The sequence below is a fragment of the Lithobates pipiens genome, unplaced genomic scaffold (assembly GCF_037356315.1).
Source record: "Lithobates pipiens isolate NorthernLeopardFrog02 unplaced genomic scaffold, aLitPip1_a1.2 Scaffold_23, whole genome shotgun sequence".
NCBI lineage: Eukaryota > Metazoa > Chordata > Amphibia > Anura > Ranidae > Lithobates > Lithobates pipiens.
Window position 1 is genome coordinate 31676199 of NW_027507785.1, and position 17243 is coordinate 31693441.

Sequence of the window (17243 nt, forward strand, 5' to 3'; positions counted from 1 at the left end):
GAGAGGTCGCAAGAAAATTATGGCTACATTTGCATTTCTAGGGTTGGTGTCACCTGGGGCGGTAAACATGGTGTCACCCCCACCCCCCATGGGCTCTCTCCTGTCTAGCCTACCACAGTACCTTGCAGGGCGCTGGGCATGCTAGTTTTGGTGGTCATTTCCGGGCGCCAATCCGTGTGCTGTCACAGATGGAGGTGACACCATTGTGGTTAGAGATCACTCCCTAGTTGATGGTGTCACCCCTTTGACAGGTGTCACCCGGATGTGGTCTGCACCCCCATTGTGAAACCACTGAATGGCTATGGTGCAGAGATAAGATGAGAATAACGGGAGGTCATACCCCAGGCTGAGGCCAAGGCAGGCGACAGGCGGCAGGTAGCAGGTGGCAGGCATAAGAGTAGTTGGTGTCCAGGAAAGGTTGTGATGGACGACAGGCAAGAGAGTAACAGGAACATGCAGAGTTGGGGACAAGGGCATGGGACACGAGCAAAAGTCAGGCAAACCCAGGATGGCAACAGGCAAAATCAGGAACAACTGAATCTCAGGCACAGGGAACCTGGCAAGAAGTCCCCACATTGGCCACCATGAGGAAAGGAGCTCAATCACCCTCTTGGCCCAGTGTTACACATGATCACAGTTACCAGCACAACTGTCCATAGCCAAAAGGCCACTGTGCTAGACACACTGCAGACAGACAGTCACAGAACGGGCCACGTGCCTGGATGTACTGACATGGATGGTGGAGGCACAATACTGATAGCATGAGATCCGGGTTTCCCAACTGGCAAGTTCTGAAAAAATAAAGTTTTTACTTGACTGAATCAAGCTTTTCCCTCATAACGCCCTACAAAGAAGAACAACTGACAGCAATGTCCAATCAGCAGAAGGCTGATATCAATTTATGAGGAGCAACTAACATGACCACAACGTATCACATTGGAATGCACTAAGTTCAATGATACCCAAAAACGTGGACTGGAACCTATTGGTCTATGTTGGGGTCATGTGACAAGGTCTTTCCAGATGCACAAAATGCAAATCCTTCTTTAGCCGATGTGGCTTCAGGATCAGACGAGGTGTATAATGTAATCAGCAAATTATTCTCCAATCATTCACTAATGAGGAGAACAATTTTTAAGTTTGCTGATGAGCTTCATTTATTATGTTGACATTGTCAAAAAAAAAAGCACTTGAGGAGAAGTTCAATCAAGGTTCCCATCAGTTTGTTTTCTTATGGAGAATAGCGTTACCCAATTTAATTCAGCTCAGGAAAAACAGACTCATTCAGCCAGGCAGAGATAGGAGCTATGATGGTGTCAAGAGCATTGCAAGGCATAGCTGCCAATCAAAATTTGGTCCCGACTCTGATGAGGAAATCTAGTTGGCTGCCAAGAGTTTCTGCCCTTTGCGCTACTTGTTTTAAATGAGTGGGAATAAGTTTCTTTCTTTAACCTCTTCTTAACCAAAGGCTATTGATGCATACTGTAAATGCCCGGAAAAAATTTAGCAGCATTGGTTAACTTGACAAAAATTCTATGGCTAAAATGCCCACCTAATTTTAACAAACTTATTTACTGACTTTATTTTTTTAAAGATATCTATGCCTTTTTGGTAAACTGTTAATTTGTGTTTTATTATTAGCTAACAAATATTCAAAAATATTATTTTATATAAAGTGAATCTGACCCCAGATGACGACTCCGTAGTCGAAACGCGTTGGATGGACTCCTCTGCAGACATCGCTATCTCTATATTCATGTACATGCCGTTTTTTGATATAATCAAAATGTGAGTCTTTTTATTCCTAATTATTCAAAATTTCTTCGTGACAATATTACCCTATGTCGGGCTTTTTTTCTATGGTTCCATGCATGAGACTACTACTCCATCTGTCATTGGACAATAACAAATTTCTCACCTATTTGACGTGGTGGTACAAGCTGAGTCCAAGGAATATCCACACCCATCGGGTAGATTCCATATACAAAGCCTACAAGACTTAGCCCTTGTACACACGGTCGGAGAATCCGTCGGAATGTGTCCTATCGGACCGCGTCGTCGGATAATCCGACTGTGTGTGGTATGCATCGGACTGATTCTGTCCGAATATTCGTCGGACCCAATTTTCCAACATGTTGGAAATATTTCCCGACCAACTGGGCCGATCGGACATACTGTGTAGAGAATTTTGATCGGACCAAGTGCCACGCATGCTCAGATCAAATTCCTACATCAAAGCTATTGGCTACTAGCCTGAATGTAGTCCCATCGTAACGAAATTACGTCATCACGTTCTGAAAGATCGGATTTTTCGCCAACTTTGTCCGACCGTGTGTATGCAACAGTTTCGGACAAGATCCGACGACAAAATCCGACGGATTTGGTTGTGGAAATCTCCGACCGTGTGTACAGGGGCTTCAGTCCAAGTCCTCTGGTAAACCTCCCCCATTCTCACGTTGGTGGCGGCGTTGCATGTAAGAAGAGCACGCATTGTCTTTGAAAGTCGTTTTTGGGAAAGCTGATCTTCCTACAAATTTACCATTGGACTTCACAGTTTGGGACTTATTTGGCACAAGCACTTTTTTCTGATTATTATTTGTTAATGATCATCATTCACTTATATTTTTTCACTTATATGTACATTCCAATGTCTATTTGATTATTTAAATGTGGTTTTGGATTTATGTTTATTTAACACTAGGTATATGTTTTTTTCGTTCCAAGAATTTATATGGTGATGCGTATAATCTTATATGTTCGTCTTTATCACAGCGCTACACATTTATTTTCCTTATAAAGTGAATCTAAACTGCCAGCTGCAGGCGAGAGGGGAAAGGGGAGTTCTTAATGTGCAAGTACAGTAGGCACAATGTTATGGCAGCCTGCAGTCACTGTTGCCACGCAGCCACTTGGGTCTGGTTTCTTCCCTTTTTAGCCATTAGACAGCCACTGATGATGCACCTCCTGCGCATATGTTGCTGGAGACAGAGGTGACTGGACAAGGGGGCAATTGCCCTCTGGGCACACTCTGATACCCTGTAAAAAAGGCAGCACTGCTTCTGCCTTATGCCCCATACACACGGTTGGACATTTCGACTACAAAATCCATCTGATTTCTTCAGACGGATTTTGGCCCAAACTTGTCTTGCATACACGCGGTCGCACAAAGTTGTCAGAAAATCTGATCGCTCAGAACGCGGTGACGCACAACACGTACGACGGGACTATAAAGAGGGCAGTAGCCAATAGCTTTTGTCCCGTAATTTATTCTGAACATGCGTTCCGCTTTTTCCGTCGGAATTGTCTACACGCTATCGGAATTTAAACAATCTAATTTTGTTGTCGGAAAATTTTAGATCCTGCTCTCAAACTTTGTGTGTCGGAAAAAAGTCAGATGGAGCCCACACAAGATAAGATTTTCCGACAATAAGATCCGATCGCACATTTTCCATCGGAAAGTCCGACCGTGTGTACAGGGCATAAGACATGCATAAAGGCTTCCTAGTTAAGAGGAGTAAAAAAAAAAAAGTCCCCGCTGGTGTCCTACCGAGCGCAGGATAAGGAAGAAGACAGAGTGCAGGTTCCCCCCCCCCCCCCCACATGGATGGTGCACACCAGTTCGGGAACCTGGAGTCGGTGCAGAAAGGCGCTGTCCAGCCCGACTGACCTGGTGAGCAGAGAGTACCTGGAGCAGAGCTTCACCCTGGATGGGGGTTTGGAGGTGGCAGGGAAGAGGGAGAGCGGGAAGGTGCACCGTGGGCCTCTGGGCCAAAAGTTGCCAGTCAGCCCCCGACTGGAGATCCCTAGTTTTAGCACCTGTCTACATTCTCAGCTCTTACTGGTGCTGAGTATACACTGCACCGTATAAGTGAATAGGGAACAAAAATACTTTAAAGGTAGGGGGGGTACGTAAAAAGTCTCTTCTACTTAGGTTTGCCACCTCATCCCTTTAAACCCAAACACATATTAATTACACGGGTTCTGTGGGTAATTAAGGTGGTAAATAAACTCAGAGAGCCTTATTTGCATTAAATTAGCCCCAGAACCTGTGTAATTAATATGTGTTTGGTTTTAACGGGCTGAGGCGGCAACCTTACTTCTACTCTACTTTAAGGTTTAGTTCAGTAAGTGCACACAGAAAGAAATATTATGACAGTGGAAGCCTGGGAGAGCTTTGTTTGCAAACAAAGCTCATGACATGGCCGTCATGGTGGTCACATGATTTGGAACCATGCATGATTGGTTGTCATGTGTTAGGTGACATGGGAACTGTCAGAGACAGTGAGGTCTGACATCTAGGGGCGCACATCTGTGCATGTTCCCAGCTATTAGGCCAAGAATGTACATAAAAATTCCCTTCTGTCAGTAATCTGGAGGAGAGCAATAATTCCCACATACCCCACAGCAGGATCCTTGCTGTCTCTCCTAGACAGGAATCCTTAAATAAGGTGGCTGCGAGACTTGGAAAAGTCTCACAACCACCTGATTTATAATCCCCATGTCGGTATGAATGTGTAGGGGCAGACATAGTGTCAGGAAGACATAGAGAAGAAGATAAACCAAACAAGCTTCAGGAAGTGCATTCCCAGCATCCCTGCCTTATGCTTTCTGGATTCTGGCCAAAGGGGATTACCGAGAACTGAGATTAGGAAAAACTGAATGGGCTTTCTCAGTTTAGCACAGCTACATTGTCTGCTGGATAATGAAGGTAGGCTCTTAGCCCTTGTACACACGGTCGGACATTCCGACGGAAGATGTCCAATCCGACTGTGTGTGGGCTCCATCGGGCTGTTTCCGTCGGAATATCCGACGGACAAAGTTTTAGAGCTGGGCTATAAAACTTTCCGACAACATGATCCGATCAGACTTTGTCCGATTGTGTGTAGAGAATTCCGATCGGACAAAGTGCCACGCATGCTCAGATCAAATTCCTAGACCAAAGCTATTGGCTACTAGCCTGAACGTAGTCCCGTCGTAACTAAATAACATCATCACGTTACGTACGATCGGATTTTCCGACAACTTTGTCCGACCGTATGTATGCAACACAAGTTTCGGACAAAATCCATCAGACAAAATATGTCGGACAAAATCCGACGGATTTTGTTGTCGGAATGTCCGACCGTGTGTACAAGGGCTAAGACTGGTCTCAAATTTTGCCATGGTAAACTGGAAATCCTTTCATGCAAGGTTGGATGTCCCATTAGGCACTTGTGAGCATAGTGGAGATTGGTATCTATCAGGACAAGGTGTGTGCAAGTTTCAGTCGGCCACTCCGGTTTTCCTTCCTGCTCAGGGGGCTCTTGACCAGTAGGCCATTTATAATATTCTCATTATACACGTTCCTGGAAATGGCAGGGTGTGGGAACTACAGCGAATATAAGCTGAAGACCAATAAGAGTCAAGAGTCAAAGCATATAATCGCCAGCACACCATGGAACTTCAAGACAACATTCATAGCAGTAAAGGTGTAACTTTTTGGGGCCACGAAGGAACCAAAATGTTAACCCCTTCCCAGCCAGTGTCATTAGTACAGTGACAGTGTATAGTACTATCACCGATCACTGTTTTAGTGTCACTGGAGATGTCAGTGTCAGTCAGCAGCCCCCCCCCCCCCCCAGTATCAGTTATGCCCCGTACACACGAGTGGATTTTCCGTCGGAAAAAACTTGGATGGTTTTTCCGAGGGAATTCCGCTCAAGCTTGGCTTGCATACACACAGTCACACAAAAGTTCTCTGAACTTTCCACCGTCAAGAACGTGGTGACATACAACACTAGGATGAGCTGAGAAAATTAAGTTCAATGCTTCCGAGCACGTGTCAAATTGTTTCCGAGTATGAGTACAAATTTTGCGCATCAGAATTAGAATTTCCGATCGGAACTTTTTCCGACCGAAAAATAGAGAACCTGCTCTCAATCTTTTGCTGGCTGGAATTCTGCCAGCAAAAGTCCGATGGAGCATACACACGGTCGGAATTTCTGACCAAAAGCTCACATCTGACTTTTGCTGGCAGAATTTCTGATCGTGTGTATGGGGCTTTAGTGTCCAATTGGTGTGATCACTTTAATAAACATTTGGACGTTAACTTGAAGATCCCTGGTGTGCTGGCGATATATGCTTTGACTCTTGACAACTTATGAACCACTTGAAACTGTTCATGGGAATCCCCATTAGCATCAAAAGCAAACTCCACTTGACTGTTCTTATCAGATCATTATGAGGTCTTAAAGCGGTTCTTCAGTCTGTTTGAAAAGAACTAAAAGTCAGCAGCTACAAATCCTGTAGCTGCTGACTTTTAATAAAAGGACACTTCCCTGTTCAAGGGTCCATCCCCAGACTGGTTCTTTGTCAGTCTTTGGGTCCCTAGTGGCCGCATGTTAACAATGGGAAGCCGGCTGTGACTCATTGTGGCTTCCCAGTTGGCCCCCCACGCATGAGCCATGCTGCGCTGTGTGAATGACCCGCAGCCTCCTGGGACCCGTGACGTGTCCAAAGAGGTTACGACCAGAGAAGAGCAAGAACTTCTGGTGGCATCGCCTAGGTAATTCCAGCCAAAGTAGGAGAGGTTACCTGAGAAAACTAGGTACCCGCTCCCAGCCCCAAAAAAATTTGCCAAACATGGTGGGGTGGGGACATAATGCAGAACGTCTCTTTTAGGATGAAGTTCCGCTTTAAACAACTTATCCAAACATAGAATATAAAACTGAAGAATTACACCAAATGGCTTAGGCAAGAGATGTAAAGAGCTTGAAAAGGAACTAGAGATGTAAGATTTCCAGAAATTTTAAAGCCATGAGAAAAAAAAAAACATTTTTTTTTTCATAAAAAGTTTACATTTTCAGAAAAACAAAACAGAAATTCAGTGTGAAGTAGTTTTACAAATTGAAAGTCACTTTGTTACACTGAGAAGGAGAAACGCAGTATACAATATATAAAAGTATTTTACTCAAAATAAAAGTACAGCTTTTTCAGTAAATAAACTAAACTTGCTTTTTAACATTTGTGATAATCCAGAAGCAGCAGAAAGTGTTTCTGGAATGAGAACTCTGGAGGAAACAACGCACACTTTCATTCTGGTCCTCATCATTTCATTCCATACATTATTTTTTTATGTCTTTAGGGCAAGGATGTGTTTTGTCATCCTTGTAGCAGTTGGAAAAGAATATTTCTTCTAACAATATTTGCAAATTACAGCTTTGCTCTCAGCAGAAATTGCACTGTGGAAATGTTTCCAAACTCTAGATGTTAGTCTCACCATTTTATTGAGAGGAGGAAAAGAAAAAATATTTATTGACCAGATTATAGGGAAACATGCTGTTATGGTGGAGAACACTAATAGGAATCATGTAAAGGTTGTAAAGATAAACTGATTTGTCACACAAATTTACCTTCTTACCTGTCAATTAAGGCCTGAGAGGACAGAAACTATCACCTAATTTAAGTCTCAGAAATCTTTGATTATGGTCTTCATATTATATTGTTTGGATACCTTTATCATAGATATAAACATATTCCACAATTTTTTTTTTTTTTTATGTTATGGATGTAGCGGCCATAACCCTTTGTATTATGGCCTTAACTTATTGGGCTTACCGGTTACCTCCGCTTGGCTTGTTCTTCCACGTCTAGGGGTTCCCAGGGTTGATACCCAACAACTTGGACTCGCAGCTGGGCGCTTCAAGGCTGAGCAAATCTCTAGCCAGAGATTATGGCAGTCAGCACTTTGATTCTGACCTTGAACAAGTTGTAACTGACAGTGAATAGGAACCTTTTTCCTCAGTACCTGGAACGTTCTCTGTCTCCTTGATAGTACTGGAAAAAGCGTGGATTTGTCAATGTCCTTCACAACTCAGCAACCAGGCACTTCTCAGGATGCCAGCTTGTTGGCCTTCCTCCGAAGAGTCCTCCCCCGGTCACTTTCACGAGCTGTGGTGCCCCTCCAAGCCGAGAGCACACCCGGACACCTTGAATCCTCCCTCAGTTACTGCGCCTCGGACCAGCCGGTTCCGAGACTTGGGAACGGACGGATCCTTACCCCAGACCAGGCAGGCCTATTGGGGGTAACCAAGAGAAGCATTTTTCGGGATGTCGAACACCCCGTGACCGGGACCCCTCACGGGGCTACCCCGGTCCAGGAAAGAAGAACAGACCCTCCGGCCTCACAAACTCCTACTGAACACGTGACTTCAACATCTTAAGTACCCCTCCCCAGACTCCTCAGCGGGGCCCGGCACACCCACTGACTGGTTCTGAGGAAGCTGATACCCAAAACGTCCAACCAGGCCTGGTTCTGGCACGTCATGTGCACCTCACTGCACACATGACCAAACAGAACTTCCAACACAGCCCAGCCAAACTGATGTCAAAGTTAACCTACATAATTAACCCAAACTCTAGAAGGAACACAGCCTGGGAGATACACACAAGGGGGAATATTCGGTACTAAGGTGGTTGAGGAAACATACCTATACAATATTTATATACTGTATATGTCTGCCAGTCTGGTTGCAGAAAGTTTACAACTGAATGTAAGCAAATAGGTTGCTAAAATAAAGTTCTATCCATCAAATCTGTAAGATTGCTTATTGCACACCTGATGGGCCAATGGGGAAGCTGACAATAACTGTAGTATTCAGCACTATTCCAGTGATAGCCTAGCTATTCCAGGTCCTGCTCAGGTTCTATGCGAGCGGCTACACCACTGCACACTGAGGGTCATTTGCTGAGCACCATTGCCATTCATAGTACCATTAAAAATATATTTTTAAATTAATACAAGGTGTTCTTTGATTGGATGAGGTAGAGATTGTGATGCCACTACCCCTCCTTTCCTTCTTGTCCAATCATATGTTGTCTTGCATTCACTAAAAAAAAGGAGGAGTTCCCTAAATGGAGGCAGTGCCAAGTGCCCGACTCCCTGTGGTCAGTGTACAGAGGGAAAGCCACTCGCACAGAACCCAAGAAGGGCCCGGAAAATGACAGCTATGATTGTAGTTGCACCAACTACTACAGCAATTATCAGTTTCCCCAGCAGCCCATCAGGTATTAATAATGCATGCTTACATTATGCTGAACTGGCCCCATTTAAGAATGCAATACAAATAGTTTCTGGAGTTCAGCTTTAAATCTGTAAGCCGTGTACAAGCACATGCACTTGAATTTCACCACGCAAAACTGATGCATATTGATGGTTCCAAAGCACACATATTTTTTCCCAAAATAACGCCACAGCATGGACAGAGCAAACACACATAAGCCAAATGAAAATCCTCTCACCTTTATTTTTTCACCTTTTATCTCCACCGTTTTGATCATAAAATCTACCCCGATGGTGGCCCCTTGGCCAGGAGGGAAGAGACCCTGCAGAATGAGAAGAGATATATAAAACACAGAAGACTGACACCAGAAAAAGACAAAGTGGTCCATTGAGTGTGCCCCCTTTTTTGTTTTGTTTTTTTTAAATTTAACACTGATGTGGACGATGTTATTGACCAAAAATAGTTATATTGGGTCAATGATGTCACCATCATTCCCGCTCCGTTGAGGTGGAGATGGTGGTGACATCATTGATGTAATTGACATAATATGGCCACATGGTCTTATTTTACCATGACATTGTCCAAATATGGCCATGTAGACTATGTCAGTAACAAAATATGACCATTTCGCCATATTAGCTCATTGATATCACCACCATCCTTTGAGGTGGGAATGGTGGTGACATCATTGACCTAATATGGCCACATGGTCATATTTGACCATGACATTGTCCAAATATGGCCATGTAGACTATGTCAGTAACCAAATATGACCATTTGGTCATATTAGGTCACTGATGTCACCACCATTCCTGCTCCTTTGAAGTGGGGATGGTGGTGACATCATTGAACTATTATGGTCACATGGCCAAAGCTCATCAATTACATTGTCCACGTGGCCATATTTGGACAATGAGATGGTCAAATGTGACCACGTGGCTATATTAGATCAAAAATGTCACCACCATCTCCACCCCTTAGTTACATGTGGCTGTGGTAGTGGGGATGGTGGTGACATCATTGACCTGTGGTTGTCACACTGGAACAGGAAGTCCCATATTGCAATTGTCAGAAGATCTAGCCCTCCCTCACGCTATTAAAAATTTGTTGCCATCATCTTTTCCTGTTCTGTCAGCAAATCAAGGAAATCTTCCCGAATGGTGACTATGGGCAAGAACAACCTGACAAAATTAAAAATATGAGGTACATCTCCGCCATACATACACATTTCCCCATTTTCTCTTTGAAAAACCTGCAGGTACTAAAAAATACCTGATGATCCTGACAGATTTCCAGTGTGAGCTGATAACTTCCTATAGATATCTGGCAAATCTTCTGCATTAAAATCCCAAGCAGTGTTGTCAGCCCTGCCTGAGTTCTCCCTTGCTGGACTACAGAACGCCCCTCTTCTCCTTATCTCCATAACATAAGGGAGAGGTGTAGTCCAGCAGATAAAAGCTGACAACAGTGATCGGGATTGCAGTACATCAGAGGCAGTATTCATGAAGTTAGGAGCTTACTGCATTTCTGGTAGATCACCGGGTATTTTCCAGTACTTGCTGAATTTTTAACCCTTTCTTGATCAGAGTTTTTTCAAAACTTAGATGACCAGACTAAGTTTAGCAGTGTTTCCATACGTCAGTTAACTTGACAATAACAAAAATAAAAAATAACATTGGACAACTGTCAAAAGTATTCACTCTATTTTGCTTAAAGTGATTTTAAAGTCTTGTTTTTAAAAAAAAAAACATGTTCTACTTACCTGCTCTATGTAGTTGTTTTGCACAGAGCAGTCCCGATCCTCCTCTTCTCGAATGCCTCTTTGCTGCTACTGGCCCCTCCCTCCTATCGAGTGCCCCCACAGCAAGCAGCTTGCTATGGGGGCAACTGAGCCCAAGCTGCAGCTCTGTTAGTCCATTCAGGCACAGAGCTGCCATTTGGCCCCACCCCCTCTCTCCCTTGATTGGCTAACTGACTTTGACAGCCGCTGCTGTGTCTCAGCGTATCAGGAGGAAGTGTCCCAGACGGTCGAGAGACTTGTGGACATTGCTGGATAGAGAGGAGGCTCAGGTAAGTATTAGGGGGTGTGACGCGGCTGACCTCACCAGATTACTTGCTGAAGCAGTCATACTTCTTTAACCATACAGCCACGTGTATGGAAGAATGAAGTCTTCTTGCTCTCACTATCAGCAGACTTGATGCAACTACATAATCTTCAGAACACTCTCCAGCATCCCCTTTACTGACACCCGTCCACTGACCCTTCTAGCTGAAGGGGGTGGCCCTCACAGAACAGGCTCCAAAAACACAGATCTATATCCACAGTAGGCAGAATCAGATCCTTCCTGGTGTCCCCCTTCCAGTCATCTCTGCAGGACATCTGGGTTCAGCTTCTCTCTCTCTCTCTAGGCCCCTGGTTCGACCACCCGTGGAGCAGAGTGCAGTCGCCCCCCTGCCCTCCTGGACTCTGTTCCCCGGCTCAACTAACTCTGAGCTCATGTACCCTGGCTTTATATACAGTATCCCAACATGCAATGCAGCACTTGTCCTCTGCCAATTGCGAGGGCTGTAACAAAGCCAGTGCACTCACTTGCCAGGTCTCCTCCCACTATCCAATATGCCTCGCTATTGGGCCAGCGAGGGACAGTCAGAACAAGCTGAGCTGCACCTGAGCACAATGAGCAGACCTAACCAATAGATCCCGGTAGGCAGAGAGCACTCTACGTTTTACCTGACCATCTTCCTGGTAAGCAGAAAGACCAAAAAACTATACTCTCTTCTAGCACCTACCTAGGAGGGTACTACATAAGAAAAATACAGTCAGATTTTTTTTTTTTGGGATAGGGAGGAGAGGGATTAGAACCCCTGTCAGTTTGTATTGCTGTCTGTGCCCCCCCCCGGCACCCACGTCATTGGGTTTGATTGACAGCAGTGGGAGCCAATGGCAGAGGAAGAGTGTGTCCCCGCTGGGTCAAATTCCAGGGCTCAGGTAAGTAAAGCGGGGGGGGGAAGCTGGGGGGCCGGTTACTGCCCGGTTACTCACTTCCTGTTTGGCTATGGGACAGGAAGTGAAGGGAAATCTCCAAAATGGGATACAGATGGCAAAAAAAAAATCTGACAAGGGTTACAACCCTCCCTTACTCTATCCAAAATGAAAAAAAATGAAAAAAAGTTTTGCCTATAGTTCTACTTTAATATTCATACAGCAAGGGGCATTTTTGGACTTAAAAAGTTGTATTGCAGTCCTGAAAATATGGGAAAATGCACAGGTCTGCAGTGGCTTACCGTTTTTTCTTTGTTTGTGTTATTGCTCAAGCATGCATTTTGCGGTAAAAGCTGCAATAATGGTTTGAAGATAAACGCTTGTTGAAAATGCACTAATATTACCCCGAGTGTACCCTCATTTCAGGAATGGCGCCTTCAAGTAAATGACAACCTTCTGAAGGAATAACAAATCTATTGTAATAGGTGCATAACTAATAATTTAATTAACTGATTCAGCCCGGAAGATTTCACCCCCTTCCTGACCAGAGCATTTTTTTGCGATTCGGCACTGCGTTGCTTTAAGTGACAATAGTGCGGTCGTGCGACGTGACTCCCAAACAAAATTGGCGTCCTTTTTTTTTTCCACAAATAGAGCTTTCTTTTGGTGGTATTTGATCACCTTTGCAGTTTTTATTTTTTGTGCTATAAACAAAAAAAGAGCGATTTAAAAAAAAAAAACACATTATTTTTTACTCTTTGCTATAATAAATATCCCCCAAAAATATATATAAAAAAATATTTTTTTCCCTCAGTTTAGGCCGATACGTATTCTTCTACATATTTTTGGTAAAAAAAAAAATCGCAATAAGTGTTTATTGATTGGTTTGCGCAAAAGTTATAGCGTCTACAAAATAGGGGATAGTTTTATGGCATTTTTATAAAAAAAAATTTTTACTATCATCGCGGCGATCAGCGATTTTCATCGTGATTGCGTCATTTTGGCAGACACATCGGACAATTTTGACACATTTTTGGGATCGATTGCATTGATTACTGTAAAAATGTCACTGGCAGTGAAGGGGTTAACCGCTAGGTGGAAGTGGAAGTGTATCCTAGGGGCGTGTTTCTAACTGTATGGGGGCCTGGCTGTGTATGACATCACACTGATCGCTGTTCCCGATGACAGGGAGCAGACGATCGGTGTCCTGTCACTAGGCAGAACGGGGAGATGCTAGGGATGTACGGAGGTGAATATGTGGGTTTATAAGAAGAAAATGTATATATAGATAATAAATGCAAGGAAAAAAGAAACTTGCTTTGGACTGACCCTATATATGGTTTTAGAAATAAGGAAATTTTGTATTATGTATGATCAATTAAAAGAACATTTATACCCGAATATACACTCTGACCCACAAGCCTGTCTATTCACATCTCTAGTGCTTCCGACGGAAAATGTGCGATCGGATCGTGTTGTCGGAAAATCCGATCGTGTGTGGGCTCCATCTGACTTTTTCCGTCTGAATTTCCGACACACAAAGTTTGAGATCTGCATCTAAAATTTTCCGACAACAAAATCCGATCATTTAAATTCCGATCGCGTGTAGACAATTCCCACGGACAAAGTGCCACGCATGCTCAAAATACATTACGAGACGAAAGCTATTGGCTACTGCCCTCTTTATAGTCCCGTCGTATGTGGTTTACGTCACCTTGTTCTGAACAATTGGTTGTTCCGATAATTTTTGTGCAACCGTGTGTGTGCAACACAAGTTTGGGCCAAAATCCGACGGAAAAAAAATCTGACGGATTTTGACGTCGGAATGTCCGACCGTATGTACGGGGCATTACAGGCAGGGCTCAAGTAAGAACTCATGGAAATGTCTTTCCTGTACAATGTTCCCTTTGCACTGTGGCTGCAGGGGGCGACCCTGCCCTCCCTTCTCCTCGTGTGTAAAACATAATGTCCCTGTCAGTGGCGGAGTGTAGCGTGTGTAGTACTGCAGCAAGGGTTAATCATTGGGCACTCGCCGAGCTCATGCTGTTCACCGCTAGATTGTTGGGCTCGGGCTGACTTACATGGTTCTACACCACCAGGCAGCATTAAACACAGCAGGAGCGCTGCCCGTAGTCCCGCCCACCCTGTCAGGCAGCACTGAGCACACTGGAAGCGGTGTCCGTAGTCCTGCCCACTACTCTCTAGCGGTGGATGGGACTACGGGTGCTGCTCCCACTGTGTTCAATGCTGCCTGGTGGTATAGAACCGTTTTGGTCGGTCCGAGCCTGACAATCTGGCAGTGAACAGCGTGAGCTTGGCGAGTGCCCAATGATCTATTAACCATTGCTGCAGTACTACACATGCTACACTCCGCCACTGAGAAGGACAGCATGTCTTTAGATTTTTGCAAATTCCCATTGGCTTACAGCGCTTCCCACCTTGGGCTTGGGGGAGGCTGCAATGATGGGCCCGGTGAGGATGCATTGATGGGCACAGTAAGGCTGCAATGATGGGCACGGTGGGGATGCATTGATGGGCACAGTAAGGCTGTGATGATGGGCACAGTAAGGCTGCAATGATGGGCACAGTGAGGCTGCAATGATGGGCACGGTGAGGCTGCAATTATGGGCACAGTGAGGCTGCAATTATGGGCACAGTGAGGCTGCAATTATGGGCACGGTGAGGCTGCAATGATAGACATGGTGAGGCTGCAATGATGGGCACAGTGTGGATGCAATGATGGGCACGGTGAGTCTGCAATGATGGGAACTTTGAGGCTGCAATGATGGGCACTGTGAGGCTGCAATGATGGGCACGGTGAGGCTGCAATTATGAGCACAGTGAGGCTGCCATGATGGGCACAGTGAGGCTGCCATGATGGGCACAGTGAGGCTGCAATGATGGGCACAGTAAGGCTGCAATGATGGGCACAGTAAGACTGCAATGATGGGCACGGTGAGGCTGCAATGATGGGCATGGTGAGGCTGCAATGATGGGCATGGTGAGGCTGCAATGATGGGCATGGTGAGTCTGCATTGATGGGCACAGTAAGGCTGCAATGATGGGCACGGTGAGGCTGCAATGATGGGCACGGTGAGGCTGCAATGATGGGCATGGTGAGGCTGCAATGATGGGCATGGTGAGGCTGCAATGATGGGCACAGTGAGGCTGCAATGATGGGCATGGTGAGTCTGCATTGATAGGCACAGTAAGGCAGCAATGTTTGGCACAGTGAGGCTGCAATGATGGGCACAGTGAGGCTGCAATTATGGGCACGGTGAGGCTGCAATTATGGGCACGGTAAGGCTGCAATGATAGGCACAGTGAGGCTGCATTGATGGGCACAGTAAGGCTGCATTAATGGGCACAGTAAGGCTGCATTAATGGGCACAGTAAGGCTGCATTAATGGGCACAGTAAGGCTGCATTAATGGGCACAGTAAGGCTGCAATGATGGGCAGGGTGAGGCTGCATTGATGGGCAAAGTAAGGCTGCACTGATGGGCACAGTAAGACTGCAATGATGGGCACAGTGAGGCTGCAATGATGGGCACAGTGAGGCTGCAATGATGGGCACAGTGAGGCTGCAATGATGAGCACGGTGAGGCTGCAATGATGAGCACGGTGAGGCTGCAATTATGGGCATGGTGAGGCTGAATTGATGGGCACAGTGAGGCTGCAATGATGGGCACAGTGTGGCTGTAATGATGGGCACAGTGAGGCTGCAATGATGGGCACGGTGAGGCTGTAATGATGGGCACAGTGAGTCTGCATTGAACCATTATCACACATTGTGGTTTTTTTTGTTGGTATAGCATGCAGGTTAAATTATTTTGTTGTTAGATCTGTTTATATATTTTTTTTTTTATGCATGTGAATTTTGGAGGTGTCCTCATAAACTGTCACTTTACAATAAATGTTGCACTTTATTTGTTAAAAAAAGGAGTGCGTATATCACACACACTTTTTTTATTTTTGAGGTTGGGTTGGGAATCTTGGGTGGGTTCCCACACTTTTTTTCCTAGGACTTGACCCTTGATTACAGGAATAGTATTACGGGAATTCCGATTCCCAGTCTAGTTATATCATTACTTACTGTATTGTATGAAATGGTGTTTAAAGGTTATGTGGCGGGTATAAAAGACTAACTTTATGGAATTTTACATGTACTTTTTTGGACCTATTGTTCTTATCATATGAAATTTGTATTTAATAAACCAACTTTACCTTTTTTAACCACTTCCCAACCGGCGCACGTCGATGTACGTCGGCAGAATGGCACGAGCAGGCATATTGGCGTACAGGTGCGTCCATTTCTATTTGCCGCCCTGTCATCGCGTGCGCGCCGGCGCGCTCGCGTGCCGGTCGGGACCCCCGTGAGTCCGGTCACGGGTCCCGCGGACTTGATCGCCGCGGGGATACCCGTGATCGTCTCACGGGGAGGCTGAACGGGGAGATGCCGATGTAAACAGCATCTCTCCTGCCTAGCAACAAGTGACACTGATATCTGCTTCCTGTGATTGGAGCAGAGATCAGTGTTCACTAACACACAGCCCAGCCCCCACACAGTTAGTAACACGCCCCTAGGAACACTTAACCCCTACACTGCCACCCCCTGGTTAACCCCTTCACTGCCAGTGTCATTTACACAGGAATCAGTGCATTTGTATAGCAATGATTGCTGTATAAATGACAGTGGTCCCAAAAATGTGTCAAAAATGTGCGATGTGTCCGCCATAATGTCGCAGTCACAATAAAAATCACTGATCGCCGCCATTACTAGTAAAAAAAATTATTAATAAAAATGCCATAAAACTATCCCCTATTTTGTAAATGCTATAAATTTTGCGCAAACCAATCAATAATCGCTTATTGCATTTTTTTTTACCAAAAATATGTAGAAGAATACGTATCGGCCTAAACTGAGGGAAAAACATGTTTTTTTAAAATATTTTTGGGGGATATTTATTATAACAAAAAGTAAAAAATAATGCTTTTTTTCAAAATTGTCGCTCTATTTTTGCTTATAGTGCAAAAAATAAAAACCGCAGAGGTGATCAAATACCACCAAAAGAAAGCTCTATTTGTGGGGAAAAAAAGGATGTCAATTTTGTTTAAGAGCCACGTCGCACGACTGCACAATTGTTAGTTAAAGCGACCCAGTGCCGAATCGCAAAAAGTGGTCTGGTCTTAAGCCAGCAAAATGGTCCGGGGCTGAAAG

The 17243-nt window shown here is 44.8% G+C and overlaps 1 protein-coding gene across 2 annotated transcripts in view; it reads right to left on the reverse strand.

The window, feature by feature from the left end:
- Positions 1-17243, reverse strand: part of RAB30 (RAB30, member RAS oncogene family) — a 232604-nt gene that overhangs the window by 26096 nt on the left and 189265 nt on the right. For both annotated transcript variants that reach the window (XM_077451398.1, XM_077451399.1), the window contains one exon: positions 9280-9363. In XM_077451398.1, coding sequence (XP_077307524.1) covers positions 9280-9363 — 84 coding nt within the window. The remainder of the gene's footprint in view (positions 1-9279; positions 9364-17243) is intronic.